We start from the raw sequence: 26,923 nt of genomic DNA, 5'->3' as shown, positions 1-26,923 counted from the left end.
TTCTAACATTCTTTCTAGACCCCAAACTCAGCTGTTCTGCCTTTGGAGAGGAGAGATCACAAGAACAAAAGGTCAGATGTTCTGGGGTTGCAGCCCTGGGCACCTGAAGGTGCTGGAGCAGAGGGCCGTCTCGTCATAGCTGGCAGGTGCGCTGGCAGCCTGGTTGCCAGTGATCATGTCCTCCAGGGAGGCCTGTGGGACCACATCGAAGCTGATGCCCATGCTGTCGGCCCCTTCCATGTCGTTGACGTGGTGAGACTGCAGGATGGTGTTGACGGCCAGGTTCTGAATGTCCAGTTCCACACACACTGCACACAAAGACACGCTTATGCACTGGCCACCCTGGGTAAAGAGCCTGACCCCAGCAAGCACTACCTCAGAAGCACTGGGGTTGCCAGGGCGACAGATGAGCACCCAGCTGTGGCTGACCATAGAGCCCGCCCTACACTCGTCTCACACCAGCTCGGCTGAGTCCCGAGGGTCCGTGCTGGGTATTCTCACCAACTCAGAGTGGCAACAAACGGCAGAAACACCAGCAGCAGCAGCCCCTGGGGGTCGTGCCCACCTACCTGTGGAGTAACAGCCTGAACTGTTAATCTCCATGGTGGCCTGGTCCTCGAACTCCATAACGAGGCGGTTGTCATCAGCCTCCTTCCCACCCAGGTCAGGGCGGCATGTGGGGGACAGCCAAAGGAGATGGTTGTGGCGCTGGAGGTGGCGGGCAAAGAAGAGGTCGGAGCCAAAGGTGGAGATGTCCTCGGGCAGATTTCCAATGGGGATGTGGAAGTACCTGCAATGGGGTCGGCCCCACGAGGGCGTGGAAACCAGAGAAGACCGACTTGCTGCAGGACACTGGCCGGCTGGCAACACCAAGGTGGGCAGAGACGCACACATGCCAAGAGCAGCCCTGTGCTCTGCTCACCTGCTCATCTCAAAGGCCTGTGACAGACAGGTGTCCAGGTTGAGGTAGTGGCGGATCATGCGCCGGGCTCCGTGACGCTGCCAGTCCAGCACTCCGTAGCTGATCTTGTCAGCCACTCGGACAGGTACCAGCGGGAATTCCTCCAGGACAGGGATCTCGCTGGCCAGCCTTTTCAGCTCCCAGTTGGACTGCACGGCAATGAGGGTGGGCCCACGGCGTTCCTCCTAAGCACAGGGAAGAAGTGGCTGTGGGGATCCGGCCTGGGGAAGGGGCTCGTACGGCAGCGCTCCACCTCACTCACCTTGTAGGCCAGCAGGAAGCGCTGGATAGCTCTGCAGATGGTCTTCAAGTCAGTCTCAGCCCGAACTTCAAATGTGTGTTTGGGGGGAGGGAGGAGCTCAGGGCCCACTTTCTCCAGCAGGAGGCTGTGCTCAGCCGAGTACAGGGCGCTGAGGCTGGGCATCTGGTTGCTTCGCACCTGCATAAGGCCCATGTCAGCCCTCCCCCAGAAGGGGGTGCAGCTGACACCTCCACCCCTGTGGTTCCCCTTCTAATTCAGATGTCACAGGCACTCACAGGGAAAGGCTTCTGGAAACAAGGCTGGGGGCTACTCTGTCCTGCCCACTGGTCTGTCCCCTCCCACAGCCCCAGCCCAGGAACTCACGGTATCCAACACAAACACGGACGCCCTGCGCTGAGAGGGAACGAAAATGCCGAAGAGCGCCTTGTGGCCTTGTGTGTGATGATACAGGTACATGTGGCGGATGCTCCCTACAGAAGAACACGCAGGTCACCCGAGACGTGGTGGAGACAGGGCCAAAGGGGGCGCCGGCACAAGCCATACCTGGTTCCAGGTAGCTGAACTGGGCCAGTGAGCGCATCTCCAGGTGTTCAAGAGAGAAGGTTTCTGCTTCCCAGCCTGACAGGTGCCTCACCAGTTGTTTACTGACCACGCACACACAGCCGAGGTGCACCAGGGCCCGGAACAGTAACGGCACCTGGGAGGATCAGGGTGGGCAGCGCTGACAGGGGCCGCAGTCGGAGCACAGCCCTCTGCTCCAGGTGGGGCAGACACACTGCTGAGATTCTGTCCCTGGGGTGGACTGCTGCTTACCCACCCGTGCCCCATGTGGGTTTTCTTTCCTCTGTCCCACGCAGCTAGCTCCTTGCTCAGTTCGGCTGGGAAGGCAAATTACCTGCGTCTCGTACACGCCCTCGATGTCTGGGGCCGACAGCTCAGTGTTGATCTCGTTGATATGTTCTTGGTACATGTCCTCCGGCACCGAGTACTCATACAGGTTATAGACCATGTTGGAGCGAGGAAGGGCTCGATTCACCTGGAGACAACACAGCAATGACCTCGTCACATGGCTAAGCTGTGAATGTTTGACACACACCCTGCACAGGTGCACACACATGCACACACATTATTTAAACAGCAGCCCTGGCTGACGTAGCTCAGTGGATTGAGCGCGGGCTGGGAACCAAAGTGTCCCAGGTTCGATTCCCAGCCAGGGTACATTCCTGGGTTGCAGGCCATAACCCCCAGCAACCGCACATTGATGTTTCTCTCTCTCTCTATCTCTCTCTCTCTCCCCCTCCCTCCCTCCCTCTCTAAAAATAAATAAAATCTTAAAAAAAAATTAAAACAAACAAACAAAAAAACAGTCCCAGCACTACTGGTGCCCACAGCTGTGGAGTACGCCCCGTTTTACTCTCCAATGAGTAAAACTAAAAGCTCGGAGAATAACTCAGAAGCAACCTGAGGCCTCTGAAAAGTACACAAGCTCTCCGACTGGGAGGGGCAGGTGTTCCTAGTTTATTTCCTCTGTCCTTTCCAGGGTTTATGAGGGTGCAAGCTGCAAAAAACACAAGAAACCATACTTTCCTGGCCAGAGGATAGGAGAGGAGCCCCTGGGGGACACAGAACAGGGCAGTCCTGGTGAGAAGGGAGTCAGAGAGGAACCCAAAGGGTGGAATACTCTGGAAGGAAGGACATTCTCCCACAAAGTTCCACTGTCACATCCAAGAAAGCTATAGGAGTTCCGGCCACCTATCCCGTTGCACCACACCCTCCCTGTCTCTCTCCACATCCACATTCTGCTGAGTCTCCAGGTTGGAGTTTCACCGTCTCCAAAAACCCTCCTCACTCAGCCTGGCTCTGAGCACACAGGTCTCACCTAAACTACGTGGTGGGAGCTCAGAAACATCAGGTGGGGCTGACGAGGACCCACCAGGGGAGGAGGCAGAGGACCACCCACCGTAAGATCCCACTTATGTGAAATGTCCACATTGGGCTTGTGCAGAGGCAGAATGTGGGCTGGTGGTGACTGAGGGCTGGGGGAGAGAGACCGCTGAGGGGCCTGGGGTGTCTTCGGGGGATGATGAAAATGTTCTACGATCAACTGTGGTGATGGCTGCACAACCCTGAACATGCTATCAGCAACTGAACTGCACGGTAAACGAGTGAACCGTGGGGCGTGTGAACTGTATCCCAATAAGCTTTGACACCAGAACCTATGGAGACAGAGTCTGCTGTCCGACAACTGTCCACCCTGTGGACATCAGACACAGAGGACCTCGCACCCAGGACAAGGGCACCAGCAGCTCCTGTCACTCGACGCTCAGCCCTCACAGACGTCAGTTCGATGGTCACTGCAGCGTCCGGGAAGGCTCTCGGGAGACGGAGGCTCCGGATCACTGTGCTCAGGCCTGCATGGCCCACCAGCCTTTGTATCTGCACAGCCCAATTCTTTCTGCAGGCTCCATCACTGTGGAGACGACCTCAGAGGCACTAACCACTTCCCCTACCTTCCGATACGCAGGCCCCTCCTCTGCTTTGGGCACACGCTGGTTCACGTAGAACACTCGGGGGATGTTCAGCCTGATGCAGTGCAAGTCGCTGCCGATGATAGCCCACAGCCTGAACATGCCCGCTTGGCTGGTCTCACTGATCTGAAAGGAAACGGATCACATGGCAGCACGTGGCAGCCTGCTACAGAAAGCATGCCACATCTGTGGACAGGCAGCCTCCCTGGAGGCCTCCAGCACCAGCTTTAATCAGAGGTACAAAAATCAAGGCCTGCCTTTTCTTCTCCATTCCAGACTGTGGGATGGTCCCCACAACCCCGAGCTGACCAGACATCCCTTCCCATCGGGCATGCTGATGCCCTGAGGTGTCCTGCCCCACCCCCCAAGGGACCCCTGCCCACACCTGCACAATCTGCCACGGAAGGTCCAGAATGCTGCGGGCGGTTCTTCGCAAGAAGCTCCCCAGCCCCGTGGTGGGCCCGTCTCGCATGGCACCAGGCTGCAGCATACCCTCTGCTTCCAGACGCCTCCTTTTCCTGCGAGCCAGGCGCTGCCGGGCCTGCAGCTGCCACTTCTTCTTGTGGAACCGGAGCCAGACCAGCCACTCTTCCTGGGACGGATGGTGGAGCAGGTCAAGAGGAGGCAGAGACAGTAAAACAGGACAGCCTTCCATGGCAACAAACCGCACGGCTTCCAACCACTCTGAGGACTGGGTATCCTGCCAACCTCCTCGGGATCAAGGCCCATCTCAGGGTCCCTGTGCCACTCAGCAGACCCCACAGGAGACAGTGCACCCCAGCGCTGGCCTGACTGCTCCGTCCACCCACTGGCCAGTCCAGATACCCTGAGGCTTCTTACCTGGGTGGTTCCAAGGGCTGGAGGTTGCCCCAAGATCTCCTGCCAGGGGACCATTAGCCCCAGATCCTGCGAGTCCTCCTGGCTCTCCCAGAGGACTCGCTTTCTCTTTGTAGCTATGGGGATGGCCACGTGGGGCGGCTTTTCAAGACCGAAGTCCTCCATGTCGAGAGTGCCAAGGCTTTGGGTGCTGTCTGGAGCCTGGGCCACGCCCACCTGCAGCCACCCAAAGGGGACTTAAAACCGGGCTCTTGGCAAATTTTACTGTCAGAGATCCATCCGAATGGGATAAAGTACTTGTATGCAAAGTTACTCATTACAGACTAAACTACTACTTTTCACTTTTCATTGCAAGGAGGTCGAAAGAAGTGTCACTGGAGTGTCACCATTCTGTGTTTGCTCCAGGACTCCCCTTTCCGTGAGAAATATATCGCAAAGAACAGGTGAGCCCCTTTCTTCTTGCCCCCCAGTCCCACACCTTTCACTACACTGTCCTTGGCATTTTTTAGTGTTCACAGTAAGTTGTCATCTTACAACTTAGAAAACTCAAGTCTCAAGGTACTGCGGCTCACTCCACGTCACTCAGTCTGTAGGCACACTCCACACGCGCAGTAAGAGACAGCTCTCCACCCAACCTGAGTCAGTGCCTCCTGTCACAGATGAGCACCGGGAAGAATTCAAGGTGTTTTTAGGGAGAAAAAAAATTCCTGACACCTGAATGGAAGTATCCAACCTCATGGGTGGCAGCATGGGAACTCTAGTGCCATGCACCCACGGGGCCAGCTCACCCTGACTGGCACAGCCTCCACTGCCCTGGGCCAGGCCCCATTACCTGTCTCTTGCCCTCAGGGACGAAGAGCTCGCTAATCTTCTTCTGCTTGTAGATGTCATTCTTCTCCAGCAGTTTCTTGTGCAGCCAATCAGGGTGTTTGACGCGTGGCACTGGGTTCTTCACCTGTAACGAACGTGAAGCCAATCCCCTGTCTGACTGTGAGTTTGGGCCATGCCCAGGATCCTGTCTCTTAAGCCACCCGGGGCCCTGCTGATGTGGCCCTTCGCCTCACCTGCTGCAGAGCCGCAGGAATCGTGATGATCTTCTGTATGGCGCTGCCCAGCCGCTCGATGTAGTAGTCCCAGTCCAGAATCTGCGTGCAGGGACGGGGGGGGAGCATGAGGGAAGCAGCGGCACCGTGCTTCGCTGCATCTTACTTACCTTCTTAGAAAATCTGACAAAAGTGCCCATTTCACAGAGGAGAAACCTGAAGCACAGAGCTTAAACGACACTCACAGGCAGGGGAACCAGCATCAGGACCTCACGACAGAACCAAGCTGTGGTCTGTCCAAGACACAGTGAAAGGCCACCCCGTGTCTAACTCTCCCAGTTCTGCACTAAAGGGCAACTATCTCCTCACCCATCGTGGGTCGGAAGGAGAGTGCCAAGAGTGAAGACAAGTCAGGGGTGCTGCTCTGTCTAGTTTTCTGCCTGGCCTTTGGGAGTAGAAAAAACCAGCACTCACTGTCCGAATATCGAAGTCCTGGAGGGAAGAACTCTTCAGCCACTTGCGGAGAAAGTGTCTCCTCACAGTGGGCTCTGCCTGGAAAATGGCGAGTGGGATGGCCCTGGGTGGCAAGAGGCACAGAGCTGACTGCCAGAGTGTCTGTGACACTCGGCAGGGTGCTTATCACGTAATGTTGTTGTTTTGTACAAACTATACCTAGTATCTAATGTTTACTGTATTTAATAACTAAATAACATTACAGTGTATAAAATATCATGGTTTAATGACCACCCCCTGTGGCTGCTGTGAACAGGCCTGTTGAAAAATGCCCTCACATAAATGACACACTCGTGTGCATGCCAGTAATTAACCACTTCTGAAGTGCTCTTCATCGATGACGCACGGGAAGAGTCCTCTGCTTTCCCGGAGGAATAAGCCTGTTTGCACGTCACTAGCAGTGGGCCAACACCCCTCTTCCTTCCACTGGAGAAAACGCTTGTTGTTGTGAGGTATCACGGACATAAACTCAGAGAGACAACAAATACCCGCACGCCCACCGCCTGGTCCTCGGCTGCAGCCGTGTGACTGCATGTGCGAGAAAGCAGAGGGGAGGATGAAGCCACCCCGTGCGGCCCTGCGGCCCTCCCCACGGAGGAGGAAGTCCGGTCCTCATCCTCGCTGCCGTGCACGTCTCTGTGCCGCTGCTGCTCGTGCGCGTCCACACGCACACGAGTGTTTTCCGTATCTGTGAACGTCTTACAGAGGCGCTGTGCTGTGCACATCACCTTGAACTCTCTATTTTCGAACTCCTGGTGTTGGGCTGTAGCCGCGAGCCACTCCGACTCCTGTACAGCATGTCACTCTATAAAAAATACACTTACCATCTGTGGCTTCCAGGACGCTCCCTGGTGGTGTCCCTGACCTTTGCTGCTCAGCACAGTGCGGCACGGCGGTCGTGCAGGACGTGTCCGCACAGCGCTTGGCGGCAGTGAGTCGGGGTCCTCCCCTTCGCCCTGCACTGGTTCCTCTCCCAAGCGTCTGTCTCCCCCAGTCCCATGCACACTGTGGACGCTGGTCTACACGGTCACCAGCAGCTGATACCAGCGGACCGTCTGCTTCCGACAACAGGTGCGTCTCCTGACTACTGTGCTCTGGCACGTCCTCCCGTGTGCTGGCCATCCATTTCACCATTTGTGAATTGCCATCCTGTTTCTCGTTTTTTCTCTGGGTTGTTTTTTTTTTTTTTACTGATATACAAAACTTCTTTATTTTACTCTGTATATAATCTATTTTGGCCTTATATCAATTCCATTTTTTTGGACTGGGGTTTTCTTTTTAAGAAAATAGTTGCTGTGTGTAATTCATTTTTTTCTTCCCTGCAGGTCTTCCTAGCGTAGGTGAGAACACTGACTGTTGAAGTCTCTGGTTTTGTCAGGTATCTACTGCTGCATCACAAACCACCCCAAAACCTGACGGGTTGAAATAACACGACCTGCACACGATCTCTCAGGTCCCACGGCCTGGGCCTCTCTGGCCACACCAGGAAAACGAGAGGCCAGAGCAGAACCACGAGGCCTCCTATGACCTGGTATCAGCAGTCACATGTCACTTCTGCCACATTCCCCATGTCATAGCAAGTCACAGGGTCACTTGGATTCCAGGCAAGGGACACACCTCGGCACAGAGCGGCACTGCAGCCGCCGCCTCTGATACAGCTTTTCTTAATGGTGCTCAGCACTTCCCCAAGCCGCCCATGGTTGTGCATGTACCACCCACAGGGACAAGCATGCCTTGGACCCACTGCCTTCTCCTTTTCATTTGCGCAGCCCTTGCTCGGCACCAACAGCCCGAGGAGCGTGGGATGATGGGAGAACTGCTGTCGACCCTGAAGTCTCCAATTGGGACTGGATGCTGCCATGGCACAGAGTCACTTGCTGTTGCCTTGATGTGCCCCAGAAGCTGGAGGACACCCTTCTGTCATGAGGATGAAAGGAATACTGGAATACTGACCGGCCCACTTCGCTTTGTGAGCGTCTGGTTCTCGACATGCCTTGCTCTGTACAGATTTGACTCACTTAAGACTGAGCACCAGGCGGGGAAGCACACACAGCGCTTGAGAGCTGAGCAAATCTTATAGGCTGTTGAGGGCAGGAGGGCAGGAGGTCATGGACATGTGCAGGAAGTCAGGGAGATGTGGCAGTGGCAGTGTGCTGGAGCATCCTGTGAGGCACGCCACTGTCACCTCCCCAGCCAGGGTGCACCAGTGCCCTCGAGGGTGCGCCGGGACTTTGAACGGGGCCCATGGCAGCTGACACTCCACGAACCCAAGTTCTCTGGGGCTCCTGGTGGTCGGGCTCACTGTGCTTGCTATGGGGTCCTGCAGAGCCCAGCCCCTTGTCACCCTGGAAGTCCTCACCTCTCTGTGACAGGAGAGCCCTCAGGCTTCCGGGAGATGATGTAGCGGCAGCTCAGCCCCGCATCCTTCACCATCTGGTCTCCCAGGAACTCGGCCAGGCGCTTGGCTGTGCTGATGGATGTAGACTTCTGCTCCCCGTAATCTTCCAGCTTCCGAGACATGGAGCGGTTCTCAGAGATCAACTCAAAGAGCTCAGAATCAGGCATGTTGGCCGCCTGGAGAGAATGGACAGGACACTGTACAGAGAGAGGTAAAGGAGCATCCCCAGCTCACCTGGGACTTCGTGCGGAATCACTTTTCCCAGTGGATGAGCTGAAGAATAGTGTGATTCTAAGGACTGCCTCGTACCAGGCACAGAAAGACTTAAAATCCAAACACAAAGCCTTAACGGTTTGTTAGTGCTCCTGCACACGTGTCCCTGACCTCCTGCCCTCCTGCCCTCAACAGCCTGTAAGATTTGGAAGCTCGCCGTATGTGCTTCCCTGCTTGGTGCTTACTCTTGTGTGAGTCCACTCTATACAGAACAAGGCATGTCAGGAACCAGACACCCCAAAGGGAGTGAATGCTCCAGAATATCCCAGTATGCCTTGCATCCACAAACCTCTTCCTAGTCAACAATGCAGGAAAGGTAAAGGCGTCTAGACAAAGATGTTTGACGCAACGTTATTTATCACAGTGGAAACCTGAAGCCTACCTGATACTCAACAGCAGACGACTAGTTCTGTATATTAACCCACGCAAACTCGATGACATACAGACACTACAGAGTAGCACAGGGACAATGACAAATTCCATGAGATGTATTAAAGATATGCCAACACTGTCATTTAAGCTGTAGAAATTGTACGTGCATTTACAGGACTGACCAAATACAAATCCAAGTTGATGTGATGTTGGCAAATATTTCTATCAGATTCCTTTCTCATCATGCTACTTGTCTCCTTCACAGAACCCTGCCGCTAAATACAGAAGCGAGGGAGATTCTGGGAGGCACTGACACTTGGCAAGTCTTGGGATTTCATCAGCATTAGCCCCAAGTCCATCTGTTACTGGGTCCCTCTTCCTGCAGGATCCTCAGAGCCAGGTGGGGGTGGTGACCTCACCTTGCTGTACAGCACATCCAGCCAGTAGTCAGCCACCTTGGCGACAGAGCCGTACACCTCCTCCAGGGTGCTGCCCCTGAGGAAGGCCTCGAACACCGATGACTGGAAGATCTTGATGAGCTGCAGCTCCCCACGGCGCTTTACCTCGAAGCCCTTGAGCTCCGCCAGGGAGCCATCCTCGTTGAACACAGCGTACCTGGAAGCACGGTGAGCACAGCCATGGCCGAGCCTGTGATGCTGGCCGCCCCTCGCTGCCATCCTGACCCTCCTCATCTCTTGCATCCACCCGGTAGCAAATACCCTGTGGTTTCTCTCCAACATAGAAAGGACTGAAGAAGGGCATGCAGCCTGTGGTACCAGAACCTAACAGGCGGTGAACAGAGCTGGTGGCATCACTGTTGATGACAGCTGTCCAAACTGAATCTCAGAGGACGAAAGACAGAACTGAGGTGTGTCCCCACCCTGGCTCCTGGTGCATTTCCTGGACAGGCTGTCAAATCTAACGCACCCGTTTCCTTTCCCCAGCACAGAGGCCGTGGGATTCCTACCTCTTCTTCAGTTTCTTGCCTTCTTCCTTGGAGGCTGGAAGGATCATGGCAAGGTAGGGTCCGTCAACTTCAAAAAAGATGCTGTTCTCCGAGCGGGTCACGTAGGTGAGCGAGGAAGGCTCGGCCAGCTCCTGATACTGGTCGTTGGTGAAGCCTTCCTGCAGAACCAGAACAAAGAGGGGCAGCCTCACTCGTTACTGTCCACGCCTAGACATGGCCGGCTGCCCTCCCAGCAGTGGACAATCAGCAAACGAGGTCTTCTGTACAACGAACACCACTGAGCAAAGAGAAGAGACCAAGTTCTAACACGCGTCCAACGTGGATGAACCAAAGTGCGTTCTGCTGAGTCCAGAGATTACAGACATTTGCACGTGCAGGACATTCTGGGAAAGGTAAAATGGCCACACGAGAACGCACCGGGTGTGTGTGAGGGCGGGAGAGGGGCTGGTGACCAGGAGCAGCACTTGGGAACTCGGCTTGGAGCTGCTGTGCGGCTCTGTGGTGGGGACACATGACTCCACAGAACTGACCCTACAGAGAGCCAGTGTCACTGTGAGCACATTAGGAAATGTTCACCCAAGCTGTCGGGCCACCCCACGAAGCACTGCAGGTGGACAGAAAAGCCCAACAGTATTGCTGACGGACGACAGAACCCCAACAGTGGGCTGGGGAAGAAGAAGGGCTGAGGTAGGTAACTGGAAACCCTGCTTTGAGCAGGAAGTGTAACAAGACTGAGCACAAAAGCAACGGTGTGCAAACACTGCTGCGCCACCCCCAGGAAAAGGAACAAGGCTCCTTGGAGAAATGCTGGTTCCAGGGTTAGAACAGGAAAATGCAAGATGAGGCTGGAGTGTCTTGTATTACCAGGAAGTAAGTGCTCCAAAAGCCCAACTCCCACACCACACACCTGGCATGTCCCAGGGACATGGGGAGGAACATGAAGGAGCCAGTGCCCAGGGGAGAAAGCTGAGCCATGAACACGAGACAGCGGTGCACCACAGCCCAGGACAACGCCCACACGGACATAAACACACAACCAGGTGATCAGTAGCAAGGCAGGAAGTGGAGGGAAGGGTTCCAACGAGGAACAGGAGGAAGGGAAATGGATCCGGCACAGACACGGATGTCGGCAGTTGTGAGCGGTGGGCACGTGCAGTCTCAGAAGCTCCGCTCAGAGGCTCTGCGGTGCTTTGATGCGTGACAGGGAGAGGGGCCCGCTCCCAGAATAAGGCCACGGGGAGGCGGGCAGCCTCGCCTAGTGACCAGAATTCAGATCCAGACACCACGCACGGACAGTGCTACATGACACACCACCTCTGTGGCGTTCCTCCAAAAACCCGAGTGGCCCCAGTGTAGTAACAGGAAAAGCAGACAAACCCAAACTGAGTGGTAGTCAACAAGGCGCCCGACCAGTACTCATGGAAGGGTCCTGGTCAGGATAGACCGGAAAGACCGGGGACTGCCAGGCCGGAGGGGACGGAGGAGAATGGTGACGGCATGCAGCACGAGGTCTGGGAAAACTGAGAAATCCAGCTGAGTGACAGCCTTGTGTCAACCTGAGCCCCTCAACTCTGACCACTAGGCCGTGGTTCACAGACCATGTTATCGTTAGGGGAAGTCGGCTGAAGGGTACAAAGGAATTCTCTGTTGTTTTTAATTTTCCTGTAATTTAAATTATTCCAAAATAAAAAGCTTAAAAGCAAAGCAGTCTGGGGGCTGTGCTGAAGAACAGAGACACACCCAAGTACCTTGAGGATGGGTTTTCCCGTACACACCCCCAGGCCAGGGAACACGGCCTGAAGGCGGAGATGTGCGGTCTGAAATCAGGAAGGCGGGCGAAGTGAGTCCCCTCTCTCAAACCCACATCACAGCGGTGCCGCTAGAAACCCAGGCTCACCTTGACCATGATGTTCAGCATGGCCCCAGGGTAGGAGATGGTCACCTTGGGCTTTTTTGTGCTAGTCGTCTTGATGACAAAGTTCTCAGGAAAGCTGTTGGGCAGGACGCACCATATTCCGTCTGTGTCCAGCTCTAAGGGCCTCCTTCAGAGAAATGGGCCACTGAGGTCATGTACACGCTGGGCTGTGGCTCGTGCAGCAAGAAGCCAGTGCCAAGTCCTGACCGTGGACGAGGCCCTCGCACTTTTCCACCCCACCCTCACCGGCCTTTCCTTCCCACCCTCACCCTCCCCACAGCAGCCTCACCCAATCTGCTCGATCAGCTCCCGAGCCTGGGTGATAATGCTGGCCCCTGTGAAGCAGACGATGCCGGCCATCTCCATGGAGTACCAGCGGGCCCTGGGAAGGCAGTCACAGCTGTAGGTGGCGGGGCTCCCTCCACGGGGTCATTAGGAAAGGTCAGAAGAGGGAGAGGAGGACACCAAGAAGGGGACTCTGAAGCTTGACAGGAGGACTAAGGGGGGATTTAGCTATGTGGTGAGGACCTTTCTCTGTCCCTACTTCAGGTGACAGGGCTGTGCGCTGGAAATTTTTGGAAGGAGTCAACACAACAGGTTACAACCTCAGGGGACTCGCTACACCAGTCCAGGTGGTTGGTGCCCCTGTCAGCCTTCTCAACTCCTCCAAACCTGTGTGCCCCCCGGACTTCTCAGGGAAGACACATCTGCAGACATCTTCAGCCTCCCGCCAGCCCACCTGGCTCACTGTTCCTGCACCTTGTTTCAGCCAGAGGTGCCTCCTGCCCCTGAAACTGCTCCAGCTGCACTCCTGCTCTCTGCCCAGCCCCCACCATTAAAAAGCAACACAAATAAACACAGTGACCCTCTCTCCAACCCTGTGCCACCCACTGCCTTACTCCTCCAGAGCTGCCCTGGTGACCCTCCCTGGAGCACCCAACTCCAGGAACAATCTCCCCTTGGCTCCCCCTCACCATGCACTCAACCTCTCAGACAACTTTACACCCCTCCTCAGTCCCAGGGTGCTGCTGGCAATTGCCGAGCAACTGTCTCCACGGCCCCAGTGACGACCTTCTGTAAGTCACGTGCGTCGGACAGGAACAAACGCATTGCCATCTCCTGCCCAGGATGTTCCGACGGCCGTGTGCAGTGGTGCCTCCCCAGACCCACGAGCTGGTGTGGCCCTCACCCCTACCCCGCCTCAGCACGCTCCCAACCACACTGTTTGGATGGAGGCCCACAGGCACTCTGCTCTCCCCTCTCTGGTCCCCTCACTCGCCCTGTGGCCCAGAGAGCGTCCAGGCAGGAGCGTACCCTTTACGCATGACGTAGCCGTAGAAGGAGTTGAGGATGCACTTGTGTGCCAGCTGCAGGGAGTCGTACAGCACCTCCATGTTCTTGCAGCGCTTGACCTCGGCCGCATCGCCGGCCTCCACAGCCGCGCTGAGCTTCTTTTTCCACACCTGGGAACACACACACCTGGATCACAGCTCACATTCTACAGCCGTTGCTAAGGTTCTACTTTGAAAACTGTAAATGTAAAGTTAAGAACAAATAAAATGAAGACTGCAGGTGGCTGTCCTAGAAGGACATTGGTGGTATTTTGCCACGTTTGCTTTATTCCATTCTCTCTCTCTCAGCACTACCGTCGATGTTGTAGGTACTAAATACCTCAGCACACGTTTTCTAGGGGCAAGGTCACGTTCCTGCATAACCACCACGCTACTACCACCCCAAAGAAACTTGCCACAACCCTGGCTGGTGTGACTCAGTGGACTGAGTGCTGGCCTGTGAACCAAAAGGTCCCTGGCTGGGGGTGTACAAGAAGCAGCCAATCTATGCTTCTCTCGCACATTGATGTTTTTCTCCCTTCCTCTCTCTCTAAAAATAAATAAATAAGATCTAAAAAAAAGAAACTTATCATGGATGCGATACCGGCTTGTCCCCTGCTGGGTCTGCACAACGCCAGCCCAGGAGCCAGGCCACAACACTGTGTGGGGTTCTCAGGTGTCCTCATTCACCTTTCATCTAGAACTGCCCTGTGTGAGGCCGATGTCCTGTGTGGACTTCTGAACACATAGGAGTATGTCCCTGCTCCATTTTCATTTCCCGTGAGGCCAGGGCTAGGAGAAGATACTCCATCACAGCAACAACCTGCTTGGACACCTCAGACTTGGGGCAGCCTCAATCTCCCGGGACAGAGCCCAGGACCTGGCAGCGAGAACCTGGGGGAGCAGGTGAAATGCACACCTGAAGAGCAGCACCAGAGGCAGGGGCTCCACTCCTCCAGAGCCCAGGGTTCCAGTGCGGCGCTGTGATTCCAGTTCCTGTCTTACCTGACGCACCGACAAGCTGCGTCACAGGGGTTCCCAGACAACAGAGCTCAGGCACGCCTGCAGGCAGGGAGCCAAGTGCTCACCACTGGCAGCAACGCCTCCGGGCAGCGATGCACTCATCAGCCAGAATCTCAGGGCCACCACTGCCTGCCAGATACTATGCCACGCTGGGGGGCAGCGGACATGTCCTCGTCTCTGTGGTGGCCGTTAGATCGTTTCTAGTCAAAGCCACAGAACTGCCCCCTGAAAGGATGACCCGGGGCGGGTGATGGGCACAGGCGCTCAGGCACCTGAACTTCCTCCCGGAGCTGCACGCCTCCCCCATTTGCTAAGTCAGAGGCAGCCACGGCAGCCAGATAAGCGACACGCTCCTCCTCTTCCGCAGAACGCTTCACCTCGCCTCCTGGGCTGCTGCATTTCCTGTGCTAGAAGAGTGCCTGGTACATTCCAGCACTTAATAAACGTGCTGATAAACCAAAGGCTCTACAGAACTTATTTCAGACTAGAAGCCTTCGGATCATGAAGGCTGGGCCACAGTAACCCTCCATGCCAGCGGAGGGGGGCACATGGTGATACCTGGCCCCCATGGGCAGAGACCGAACCTTACAGAATGCCGCCCCCACAGGAGAGGCCAAGGGAGAGGACCCCCTGCAGCTGGTGAGGCTCCGCTGGCAGCTCAGCTCCACCGGGTCCATGTGATGAAGCAAGTCTCTGCTAACAGAGGCTGTGGGGAGGGCTTGGGACACTGCGTCACCAACCTCCTGAGGCCGGTGTCCTGGGATGAGGACCCAGGCCTGTTCTGTGTCTCTGTGAAGTGGCCTTAGGGGGATGGGAGCTACTCTCGAGTCCCTGGTAAAAGCAACTGATAAAGAAATGGAGAGACCAGAAGTATTTCAGCAAGTTCCCCATCCAATGTGAGAAAAAAGTGATTTTAAATGTTTGCTGCTTAAAGAACAGAAGACTTAAGACCCTTGTTGAGTGTCTACTATGTGCTGGTCACTCATTCCCTTTGAGCAAGGCAGTCACTACACGGCCAGGGCTTGTCTGGTGCAGATGCATCATAACTGAGGAGCTAAGACGGCCTGGCAGTTCCCATCGCCAGCTGACCCGGCAACAGCGCTCCTGGGAGTGCGCACAAAAGAACCAAAAGCGGGAAGCTGAGACGTTTGTACACACTCGACTGTCCAGACAGAGCCCGGTGAGGCTCTGCATCTGAGGAAAGGAGACCCACCTTGTGGAGACCTTTGAACTCGTAGCGCCGGTCCCGGAAGGCACGCACGGTGTCCACGTAGAACGAATTCTCCCGCTGGCAGATGGTGGTCAGGCGCTCCTCCACTTTGGTCACATGGATCTTCTTGTACGCCTTGCGGCAATAATCTGAGGCACAATGCCAGGGGGTGGGGATGAGGACCTGAGACTCCACACAGGAGACAGCCAAAGGAAGCCAGGGTGCAGCAGAGACCGACAAACCAGCTTCCTCTGAGGCCAGTGAGTCACACCAAGGAAAGGGCAGCCCCACGGCCAGAGGAGGGAGTTGAGCACCTGAGCACTGAGGGAGGAACAGAAAGTGAGTCTCCAGGAGGAGCCAGGCCACCGTGGCCTGATCTGCTTCAATAGCTGGTTTGCCCACTCTAGGCCGTGCCGTACCCACAGCCCAACAAAGGCCCCAAACCCAGGCCGCTCACTTGCCAGCCTTCTCTTCTCGTATTTAGCCTGTTCCTCACGGGACAGCTCATGAAAGGCCCGGGCCGGGCCCTCAGGTGTCAAGGGAGGGAACTTCTCCGACTCCAGCTGGTGCTGGATCCTGTGGTACTCGCTGCGACTGGCCGGCACTAGGCGGGATGATGGGCAGGAAAGAGTCTGTGATGGAGCCCAGCCCTCCTGCTTCCCGCTGGGCCACAGCCCCCTCCCCACCCAGGGAAGGCACTCACTGAACTCGCCCCTCCACTGCCAGGCCATCTTCCTCTGGCAGTTTGCCCCGGGCTTGTTGAAGTCACAGGCCGCACAGGTGGCCTCGTCCACCATGGCAGAGGGCTACGGAGGGGATGGGAGGGAGCAATGAGGGGTCAGGCAGAAGGAACCCCATCTGATGCAGGAATCTGTCTTACCTGCAGACGGTTTGTCAGAATGATGTTTGGGTACATGGCCCCCACGTCCAGGTGGTAGATAAGGGGACACTCAATACGGTTAGGAACATCTTTCAGGGAAGTCAGCTTGGTCTTGATCTGATCACACACCTACAGAGAAGGGAGACAGAGGTGGAGGCTGGTGAGCAAGATAAAAACTAGAGACTACAGAGTAACAAAGAAAGCATCACAGAACCCGGATGTATGGAAGCCCCCACCGCCAGGCCCTGGAGGTGCAGAAAGCTTGTAAGAGAGAGCAGAGCCCTAATGAGGACAGCCTTGTGGGAAGCAGCAGCCACCATCCCAGAAGAATGTGGGGGTTGGGAGAAAACTGCACAAGACTGTCTATGGCCTTGCACAGCATGGCCCGTCTGCTAGCAAGGGTGGGACCTGGCCACCTTTCCTGGGTGCCCTGTCAGCAATTGAGGTGCGGGCATGTGACATGCTATCTCTAACCCAGCAACCCTTCATCTGACCAATGAGAAGGCTTGAAGGTCAGCATGGGCTCTGACCAAACACTAAGCTCTGAACTGTGGTGCTAGACTGCCTCCAGCTGGACCTTATAAACCGATGAATCAGATTTCTGTTTCCACAAAGGTTGTTAGGCTAAAAACCCTCCCGATACCAAACACCTAAGGAACTCTGCGTGAAATATGAAAACTGTCCCTATAAACACAGAACTGACATTCTGTGTTATACCCAGAGTGCAAAATTGATGAGCAGACTAAATCAAATCAGGGAGCAGGGGGCTGGGTGGGTGCCCTGGCAGAGGCTGGGCCCCACGTCAGGTCCCCAGGACCACCTGGGTTTGGAGACTCACAGTGAAAGGACACGGACCTCGATCAGCCAAGGGGAAAGGCATGTGTGGTGAGGCCGGGGCGAGCTTCACCCTCCCAGCACTAAACTGGGACACACGTGTGTGCCGTCCCCTAGGGAAGCACCTAGGAACCCAGCGCCCGGGCTCTTAGTGGTGGTGGTGGGGTCACGTGGGCCCCTCCTGCATGGACCAGATCAGACTCAGGAGGAGGGCTCAGCACAAACCAGTGTTTGCACAGGAGTATAGATACACGAGTCCTTCCTCTCAGAGAGAGATGAGGACCTCCTGACCCCCAGCCAGCTGGGATGGGACCCACCACCATGTTCCCGGAGCCTGTGAAACCACCCCTCACTGAGTCAGGCTGCCGATGTGACAACACTGCCCTCCCCTACAGACCGGAGCAGAGACACTCTGCCATCGGTCTCGGCAGCAGCACGCGGCAGGAGCACAACAAACACACTGCTGACAGCAGGCAGCACACGGGAACACTCACTCCCTTCTCCCGAGTGTTACCTCTTGGAAGTTGGTGACCTCCTCCATGGGCACCTTCTCCTCTTCCTCGATGGCGTGACGCATGGTCTTCTCCACTCGCTGCAGCAGGAAGTCAAAGGCGGCGGGATTCTAGTACAAATGACAGAGAGGGACACAGATGAGATGGGAAAACGCCCTAGCACCAACCTGGGCAGGCCACACCAAGGACACCCGGTGAGGAGCCCACGGGGTGAGAAGGGGGTGAGGGCTTTACTTCAGCCCTTATGGCTTCTGGGTGCCACTCAGCCTCGAGAGACCCAGGAGGGGCGCACCATCCTGAACCGGCAGGGGATGTCACTGCGGAACACGCCCGACTCCAGGGCCTCCACGTGGCCGCCCACATAAGTCTCAGCGTCCAGCACGTGGCCATCATCTGTCAGCTTGTTGAACTCCTGTTCCTGCTTGCTGGGGAAGACGATGTTGGCGTGGAAGGCCTGCACCATCAGCAAGGCCTCACACAGGGTCCCGGAGCCCTTCCGCAGCACCTGCGGGGAAACGCCCGGCTGTGAGCCCTCACCAACATCCCAGAGCCTCATCCCCATCAGCTGCCCAGGACCAGGGGAGGCACTGACCTCATCAGGCTCCATGGGGATAATAGTGCACAGAGCAAATATAAAGGGGTGGACGTACTTCATGTACAGGTAGTAGGTGGCCACGGCGTCTGACACGGAGTATGTGGCCAGCGTCTAAGGAGAAGACATCAGAGATAAGGGCAACGGCACATCCAGAGGTACCAACCCCCCTCGACACCCAGACCCCCCCAAGTCAGTGCGGCACACGAACCTGGGGCTGCTCAGTGGCCATCTGGCACATGTCCTCAGGGTCCAGCTCTACAGGGTCATAACCCAGTTTGGCTTTGGCAGCTGCCTTGAGGTTGTGGCTGCCCACCGGAAGGTAGCTATCCCTCTTCACCCACCTGGAAAGGAGAGGAGAGCAAAGACAAGAGAAGATTCTGAGAAAGTCCGGAACCCATGAAAGACGGCAAAGCTTGACATACACAGCGGATGCGGAGTACTCCCAAGGGTTCTCTATCCCGGACATACCCGCAAACACAGGAGAGGCCAGTTCAGGCCCCCAGGCCCCCCTCCTCTTCATGGAGAACAGGGGGTAGGCAGGCAGAAACCTGTACCCAGGCCTTTTCCAGAACCCCCTACAGCTTGTCCTGTCGGTGCTGCTAGGGTCTGCCCCGCTCTCCCACCCCTCAGGCCCCACTGTCAAACTCCTCCCCCTCTGCACACGGTCATGTTAGCAAGGACATCCCATGCTCTTTGACCCTGTGCCTGTCTCCACTTCCTCCCCATGACTGACACCACTGTCTCCCTGGGATCCACAGCTCCTACTGCCCATGTCCTCCCCCAACTCCCTTGGCCTCACCTCTGGAAATACCTGCTGTGGCCCCCCAGCATCACCACCCTGAGGCCCCTACCTCTCCTCTCACTTGTCTTCTTGAGTCCACCCTCTCCCACCTGCTCACGTCGTCATGTCCCATGGTCTCCACCTGGATGGGCCTCCTAGGTCTGCTTCCATCTGATGCGAACTCTGCCCCATTCCCCCGAATGCCCACACCCAACCCTGAGAACCAGCATTCCCCATGCCTTATGGACGCCTGTCCCCCAAATCCATAGCTTCCCCAAGTCCAACTCTCTCTTCACTCCTGTTCACAACACAACCAGGCCTCTCCCCTCCAGCCTACGTGCTGTAACACCAGAGCTAGAGGGGAAGTGGATCAAGTGTTACAGGTGTCAATGCCTCCTCAATGACGGCCAAGATGAAACGCACCTCCCCTCAGGGAACTGAAGGCCCACGAGACCACCGTCCTCTCCAGCCTCCCTCTCAGCATGCTGGGCCACTGTGCATGCTTATTCCCGGCCCAGACACCCCAGTCTGTCTGTCAGGCAGAGTGCTTGTCCTTTGAGAGAACTGGGCTGCTGCACCTGAGCTCAGGTGGGGAAGATGAGGGGCCCCACTACCAGGCCTTTCTTTCTGGTTTGGCTGCTTGACCCTGACACCAGCGCTTAGCAGGTGTGAGCTCTGTAATGAGTACGTGACAAAAGTGACAAAAGACAGCACATCCCAGCACCTGGCCAGAGCCTGCAACTGCTGTCCTCAGTGGAGGGAGCTGCTTCTTGGAGGCCACCATCCTCACTTCGAAGGTGTGGATGGTGGATGGGACTGGACTACACTCATGGAAGGCCTTCCCGAGACACCGACGCGTTGCCAGGTGAGCTGCGGGGCCTACCTGAGACAGTCCATGTGGATGCACTGGGGTGCCTTGTACTCCCCCTGGCTGTCCTTCTGGAATCCGATCTCCTGGTACATGCTCAGTCCGTGGGCAGCTGCTCTGGCCTCCACGAATGGCCTAGGGACGAGCGAGGGTGGACGAGCACACGAGCAGTTAGTTTCCAGTCCCCTCAGGGACAGGGGAGACCGCCCCCCGGGATGCCGAGCGAGGGGCTCCTCACACTGAGTCCTCACCCCTCAGAGCGGCGACCCTCCCACCACTCCCCTCCCCACTCTTCCATCGTAACCATTTCTCAGCATACAGCTCAGCAGCATAAAGTAAATTGACAACGTGATGTGCCCTCCCAAGCTCTTTTTAAAGGTCACTCACAAATTAGACATTAGACTCACCAGTCAAAAAAGTCCCCATTGTAGGTGACCATGATGGTGGGTCTGGTCTCCTGGATGTGTTCGAACCATCTCTGGATTAGGTGGACCTGAATTCAACGAGTCACAGTACTCAGGGGGTTGCTCTTCTTCTTTGAGCTACTTCCAAGTACCTCCCCCAAGTTCTGGAAAAGCCACCTCACGGCAGCCCTTTACCTCTGCCCCCACCGGAGCCTGCCCGTGGACGCAGACAACGTTGGGAGCGCAGAGCCCGGGAGCTGCTGCTCTGACTGCAGGCACACCTCGGCCTCAGAAGGGCAGGCGTGCCTCTTCCTCCACCTCCCCACAGTGCTGGCACTTCCCAGGAACAGCTCCTTACCTCGTCAGGTTCATTGAAGACACAGAAGGGACCTTCATACTCCGGCTTGGGGGTGAACTCAAAGTCCTCAATGTCCTCTGCAACGATCTCCCTGTTGGTGATGAGGTAGCCCTGGGATTTCACCAGGAGTCACATGATTAGACACAAAGCTGAAGCATGTCTCTCGGTCCCAGCCAAGAAATTCCAACCACCATAACCTCGGCGTCAACTGGAAGGTGCCCACCGTTCCCACAGCCTGAGCGCCTCAAACTTTCACCAGAAGGTTGGGAGCATGGCTGGTGTCAGAACAGACTGCTTGTTCACTTTCTTGGATTCCACTCACTCACTAATCACCAAAAAAATACTAGTTGTGGGCACTGTTCTGGTTTGGGGACCAGACCAAGTCCATGTGCCAAGGGATTTCATACCCTAGAAGTCACAGCTCACCTGGCCATCAATCATATAGGAAATCATCATAATCTGGTCAGTCTCAGCATCAGGAAACTTGAGGGGCAGTTTGGTTGTCTCAATGTCAAATGCCAAAACCACGGGGTCCTGGAGGGACAAAACATAGTGTGAGTTGGTCATAAACCACACCCACCACCAACTGCTAAAACCAAAAGTTGAGCTGCAAACAGGGAAAGGTTCCCCCAAAAGCAGGACAGGCATCTGAGGGCTGACCATAATTCACCAGTGGAATGACAACTCAACACACACGAGAAAAGGCTGGATTGCAGTAAAAGCCTAGACATCTGCATCTTGGAAATGAGAAAACAAGATTGCAAAGAGGTCCCTGAACCAAGGCCTTCCAGTTACAAATCCATTTTTCACCACATCTCTTGCTACCAACTTTCCTCAATCACTCAGACCCACCCCAGCCCAGAGACCGCATCACCTGGGGAGGCACGGGAACAAGTGTAACTGTACTCCTGGGTTAGAAACTATTCAGGACAATGATGGCTCCATAACCCTTTTCAGAAAGTACTCAGGGGAAAGAAGCAAATAGACCTTTGATTCAAATTGTCCTTTCAGCACTGATTTAGACCTCTCGAAAAACCAGCGGGCAACCTGGGCTGGAGGAAAAACAAGCAGCACTTACAGGTCGTTCAACGAGGTCATCTCGACGGGTGATCTCCACTGGCAAGGCGCTCCCTCGGTGTCTGACATTGTACCAATGTGCCTGCAGGATGGGCAGCCATGAACTGGAGAGCTCTGAATCTGCTTCCCCACGGATTTACCCTTCAGTCCACCCTTTGGCTGTCGGGCACCCCCGTGAGCCGCGCCCACTCACCACATGGATCTTCAGGTCGATGGAGAGGCGGATGTGGTAGGGCACGTCGTACTCCCGCATGTCCACAATGTTGTCCAGTTGGTCGGCAGTCTTCTTAGAGGTCTCCTCTTCATCCATAATCACACTGCCCCCTTGCAGAACACTGCGAAATAGAGAGCAGCTTACTCAACTGCACTCCCCGAGGACTGGGGTGGAGAGAGCACGACCCACAGGGAGCAAACACAAAAGTTAAACCGCAGCAGCTGAGGACCAGGATGGGCCCTTCTTAAGGGTGACCCTGGATGACACCCTCACTGAGCAGCAGGCACAGACACAAGGAAGCTCAGTGCACGCTTAGAACACGTGCACGTCACAGGACACAGGTTATACCTCCACTCAAAGAATAAAGAGGAAACTCTGTTACTTGGGAGGCACATCTACAAGTGTGACCTGCCCTCACTGAGCTGGGTTCTGCATGAAGAAAACGCAGCAGTGTCGTGATGTAACAGCTCTAAGGCTCTTGAAAAGGTGGAGTGAGAGGTAAGTAGTAACTATTTCTGTTACCATTTCTACTCCTACCATATTCAAGCAGGAAATCATTGTCAGTAGAATATTCACTCCAATGGTAACCCACTAAACTTCAAACTATAGGAATGGACTATTAAGGGGAAAAAGACAGTGAGTTTTAAAGAAGGCTTAGGCCTCTGGGGACCTGGTCTCTGGTCACGTCCTGTAATATTCTAAAAAGTAACTTATGGGGCACCAAGGGGGCGAGGGGCGTTTGCAGAAGTGTTCAGGGTCCCAAATTGATCTTCTTTTGTCAGAAGGTACAGTTAGTTCTCCTGTTACTTTACCAAGACTTCCTCTCCTTAACTTCTTCCCCTGCTCCGTATTACTATTGTGTAAAAGTTTGCAAACAGTGTTTGGTGCAGAGAATATGAAATTTCTCTGCATAATGCCCAAGGTTCTCTGGAGAAAATGTGCTGTGTAAATCCAGGCACTTAATAAAATGTGTAGGCAGGTTAATACTTGCCATAAATTATGAAAACAGAATGTTAAGGAAATGGAATTAGAAATCTAAACTGCCTTTACTGTTATAGCAACTCAATTTTAGAGTTGCAAATCTATCCCATATAAGAGACAGACAAAATATAAGATAAAGCATGGAAGTCACCATGAATGACTTCACACAAATGGAGCATATAGGAAATTCTATTTAATTGCTCAAGTGTTTCCACATTGAACAGAGCCAGTCATTAAGGTCACTTAATTGCTGGGTTTTCCCACCTCCTATCCGTCCTGTCAGTGTAGAAAAAATGGGGCGGTCCTGAGGACGGACTGGCTGCTCTGCCTGTGGAGCGAAGCCTACCTGGACAGCATAGCCGTGTAGGCATCGCTGGCGTGGCCCTGCTCCCGGTTCCTTCTCACGGCAGGCGCAATCTCCTTCCTCACTTTGACGAGGTCCTCCACGGTGTGGAAGGACAGCTTAATGTAATTTCGCTTCAAGCCCACCAAGTGATTTGGCTACAGAGTGAAGAGACCATGCAAGAGAGAAAAGATTTTATTGGAAGGAGAAAATAAAGGCAGGACCATTCAAAGGTAAGTATACTTGTCAAAAAAGTTGGCAACAGCAAAGCACCTTGTTCAATGTTGCATGTGGCACCAAACATGCCCCTGAGTTCTCTCAATGACATCCGTCATCAAGGCCCCGTCCCCACCTCCACAGACGCTGAGCCTGGCCTCCCACCACGTTACTCCTGGCAGAGTGCAGCCAGCTTCACAAACCCTGAAAGGTATGAGTGACACTCACCAAGTCCAGATCCTCTTTGGGGACAGTCTCTACTTTAGCAATTTTACCCTGAAACTTCTTGGAGAGGAAAGCTGAAACTTCTCGCTCACAACCCTACATCAGGATCAGAATGAAAGGACCTTCCGTTAGTAAAATGTTTCCTTCCCTGCTGTTTCTCTAGAGGCCTCTTCATGTTCAGTTCTGACACACCCCCACCCCGAACAAGGAGGCACAGTTCATCCGAACTGATTCCATGAAGCACGGACATACCTTTCTGGTTGCGATGTAGAAATATGGCTTGTAGGGCAGAGCCACCTGTAAGAGTCACCGACCATTCAGGGACAATGAGAAAGGAAAAGGGAGAATGGAGAAGACAGGCTGCTACACCTGTGAGCAGCCCAGACCCACCCACACCTTTGCACTTGACATCCCTTAAGAGAGATGGGGCAACAGGGATTCAGGGTCTGCACACACCACAGGGCAAGGGCTCAAGGGACAGGATGCTGCCCATCTGTCGGTCTTTCCTGGCTAGTTCCGTCAGCCCACCCTAAGTGGTGAGGAACGTGCTCCCAGGGCCCATCTTCCCAACGGGCTCCCGACAGCTGCACACTGGAAGCCTCCCAAGCTCTCCCCACAGCTGTAGAGCTCAACAATCACGTGCCACTCTGGGCTCAGCTCAGCCTCGTCACCGAGTGGGTTTCGCCTCTTGGGGTCCAGGGACTTACCTTAAACCTGCTCCCATCATCCTGAATGAAGTAGTAATCCACTGCACTGACCAGGCGTTTGTCCTCGTCCAGAACCTCAGTCTACAAGGGGGTCGGTCAGCATGGGGGCCAGGTTATCCTCTGCCTGGCACAACAGCGCCTTCCTCCGCTTTGAAAACAAACCCTCCCCAGCCCTGCATCCAGGCCACCAGCCCCACTCACAACCCCCATCGTAACAGCCTCCCGACAGGAGTCTCTCTGGATCTGTCCTCCTTCTTAAAAGCTATGTGCTCACAGGTAACAGAGATCTGCCCCCCCCCCCAGTCTTCCCAGCGTCTTCTGTGGCCCAAACACGTTCAACAGTGGAACTGCCAACACGCCCACCTCCACCTGTGCCCCACAGGGGCGGCAGAGCCCGGGAGCTCACAGGGTGCATGTTGATGAGCCAGCCGGTCTTCTCCCCTGGCTCCTTGAGCCTCTCGAAGCCGAACCGCGCATCCATCTTGTCCGTCCACTGACTGCGCTCCAGGCGCTTGAGGGCCGAGGCCGAGGAGGTGGGGCCATCATCCCTGGGTGGAAGGAGGGACACCCAGCCCCGGCTCACCACCATGCTCTGCACTCCACAGCCCTCGGCCGGTCCAGGGAGGGAGTTTCAGATGCGACAGATGTGGACCCATCCCTGAAAACTTCCCGTTGAGCAAAACCGCTCACTAAAATAACAAGTCATGGGGAAAGCACGAGTGGGGCAGGCAGGACCCTCCACAGCTGCTCACCTCTGGGAGCAGGACACTACAAATGACCACCACGGCTGGACACTGCTGCCCCTGGGACAGCGAAAGTGCAGGAGGCCAGCACCGGGCTCCCGGCCATTCATCCTGGAGACAGGCGACCTCACGACCGTCCCACAGCCTGCACGCGAGCAGCAGCTCTACTCGCCGCGGCCAGAGAGTGGGAACGGCCCAGACGTGCGCACCCCGTGGAACACTGCCCACCCATAAACAGGGACCGGCTGGGCGGCACTTGCAACAGCTAAGACGGACCGCCAGGGAACTGGGGCGAGGGAAACAACCCACCGCCCCGGCAAGTCGCACATTTCATGGCTCCGTGGGTTTGGCGAAAGCAGAGACGGTGCCCGAGGTGACCCCCGCCCCGCGGAGGGTTCGCCCGGCTGTGAGCTGGGCGGGAGCTGAGCTACGGCGCGCGCGTGTGCACACACACCCGGGCACACTGGAGCTCGGGCTCCGGCGACGCGGGACGCCGCCACCCACCCGGGAGCCCGGCGGAGGCGTCAGGCATCCCCGCACCGAGGGTCTACGGTTTGTCTCTTAACTTTACTTCTCAAGGGTCTGCTCCCTGGTCGGCGCGTGTTTCTTGGCGGAGTGGACTTCCCACGATCCGCTCGGCAGTTCTGCCGGCCCTCGGAGACCGCGCCCGGGAGAAGCCCCCCCCGCCCCCGCCCACGGTGCAGCCCCGCGCCCCGGACCCCCGCCGCGCGCGACCGCGTCTGCAGGGTGCGCACTCCGTCAGGGCAGGGCAGGGCAGGGCAGGTCCGGTAAGACTTTCGTGGGTTGTAACAACAGAAAGAGAGCTGCGAAGCTGGCGGCACGGCGCAGCACAGCGGTTTTTCTTGTTTGTTTTTTTGTTTGTTTAAAGCGAGAACCGCGACGACCAAGCGGGCTGACAGGAACGACCGTCCCGTGGCGCCGGGTTCTCTGGACAAAGCGGGCGCTCCGTACCCGGCGCCGCGCGGCCGGCTCGCGGACCGCCCCCTGGTCCCGGCGGCAGCTGCCGCTCCCCGCCGACCCGGGCGGCGCGCTGCCCGCGGGCCCCGCAGTCCCGGCCCGGGCTGTGAGGGGCCTGAAGGGGAGGGGACGGCGGCTGCCAGGACTCGGCGCCTCCCTGTCGCCGGGGCGGCTCCCGGGGATCCCCACCGCAGCCGCCGCCGCTGAGAGCCGCGGGGCGCGGGCGGACGAGAGCGCCGCGCCCGCCGCCTCCTCGGCGAGCGCCCAGAGCCCCGCAGGGAGGGAGGGCCCGAGCGCGCCCGCGGCGCCTCTCACCGGCTGGCCTCGCCGTCCGCGCCCGGCTCCGCGTACCGCCGCCCGCTGTTCCTCAGCACCATCGCGCCGCCACCGCGGCAGCCCCGGAGAAATTTGGCGCGCTCCCACCAACTCTCGCGAGAGACGAGAAGTGCCCTGCCGCCCAATCCCGAGACGCGTCGCGCCCCCCCCGCCGAGCTCCAGTCGCCGCCTGCGCCGGAGGGGAGGGGGCTCCTCCGGGACGCCTGAGGGCTTTGCGCAGGCGCCTCCAGCTCCAATC

The 26,923-nt window shown here is 56.2% G+C and overlaps 1 protein-coding gene across 2 annotated transcripts in view; it reads right to left on the bottom strand.

The window, feature by feature from the left end:
- The window catches only part of POLE (DNA polymerase epsilon, catalytic subunit), a 39,409-nt gene extending 12,632 nt beyond the window's left edge, over window positions 1-26,777 (bottom strand). Inside the window, exons 1-39 of one of the 2 annotated variants that reach the window (XM_028503580.2) lie at window positions 26,665-26,777; window positions 25,035-25,176; window positions 24,629-24,709; window positions 24,174-24,218; window positions 23,925-24,017; window positions 23,484-23,638; window positions 22,136-22,277; window positions 21,944-22,024; window positions 21,292-21,399; window positions 20,866-20,976; window positions 20,511-20,596; window positions 20,119-20,238; window positions 18,663-18,795; window positions 18,452-18,565; window positions 18,152-18,364; window positions 17,862-17,969; window positions 16,514-16,642; window positions 16,337-16,439; window positions 16,091-16,237; window positions 15,637-15,782; window positions 13,384-13,532; window positions 12,359-12,451; window positions 12,052-12,196; window positions 10,155-10,312; window positions 9,607-9,802; window positions 8,504-8,718; window positions 6,106-6,208; window positions 5,653-5,733; window positions 5,421-5,543; window positions 4,592-4,804; window positions 4,137-4,343; window positions 3,734-3,877; window positions 2,119-2,259; window positions 1,767-1,920; window positions 1,587-1,693; window positions 1,224-1,400; window positions 923-1,146; window positions 570-790; window positions 104-308 (exon numbers count right to left, since the gene is read on the bottom strand). In XM_028503580.2, the coding sequence (XP_028359381.1) occupies window positions 104-308; window positions 570-790; window positions 923-1,146; window positions 1,224-1,400; window positions 1,587-1,693; window positions 1,767-1,920; window positions 2,119-2,259; window positions 3,734-3,877; window positions 4,137-4,343; window positions 4,592-4,804; window positions 5,421-5,543; window positions 5,653-5,733; window positions 6,106-6,208; window positions 8,504-8,718; window positions 9,607-9,802; window positions 10,155-10,312; window positions 12,052-12,196; window positions 12,359-12,451; window positions 13,384-13,532; window positions 15,637-15,782; window positions 16,091-16,237; window positions 16,337-16,439; window positions 16,514-16,642; window positions 17,862-17,969; window positions 18,152-18,364; window positions 18,452-18,565; window positions 18,663-18,795; window positions 20,119-20,238; window positions 20,511-20,596; window positions 20,866-20,976; window positions 21,292-21,399; window positions 21,944-22,024; window positions 22,136-22,277; window positions 23,484-23,638; window positions 23,925-24,017; window positions 24,174-24,218; window positions 24,629-24,709; window positions 25,035-25,176; window positions 26,665-26,726 (5,375 nt within the window). In that variant the 5' untranslated portion in view covers window positions 26,727-26,777. The remainder of the gene's footprint in view (window positions 1-103; window positions 309-569; window positions 791-922; window positions 1,147-1,223; window positions 1,401-1,586; window positions 1,694-1,766; window positions 1,921-2,118; window positions 2,260-3,733; window positions 3,878-4,136; window positions 4,344-4,591; window positions 4,805-5,420; window positions 5,544-5,652; window positions 5,734-6,105; window positions 6,209-8,503; window positions 8,719-9,606; window positions 9,803-10,154; window positions 10,313-12,051; window positions 12,197-12,358; window positions 12,452-13,383; window positions 13,533-15,636; window positions 15,783-16,090; window positions 16,238-16,336; window positions 16,440-16,513; window positions 16,643-17,861; window positions 17,970-18,151; window positions 18,365-18,451; window positions 18,566-18,662; window positions 18,796-20,118; window positions 20,239-20,510; window positions 20,597-20,865; window positions 20,977-21,291; window positions 21,400-21,943; window positions 22,025-22,135; window positions 22,278-23,483; window positions 23,639-23,924; window positions 24,018-24,173; window positions 24,219-24,628; window positions 24,710-25,034; window positions 25,177-26,664) is intronic. The other variant, XM_036014497.1, reaches the window with a different exon arrangement.
- Between the last annotated feature and the right edge of the window lie 146 nt (window positions 26,778-26,923).

The sequence above is a fragment of the Phyllostomus discolor genome, chromosome 13 (assembly GCF_004126475.2).
Source record: "Phyllostomus discolor isolate MPI-MPIP mPhyDis1 chromosome 13, mPhyDis1.pri.v3, whole genome shotgun sequence".
Classification (NCBI taxonomy): Eukaryota; Metazoa; Chordata; class Mammalia; order Chiroptera; family Phyllostomidae; genus Phyllostomus; species Phyllostomus discolor.
The sequence above is the reverse complement of the archived record's forward strand: the minus strand, read 5'-3'. Positions and strand labels throughout refer to the sequence as shown.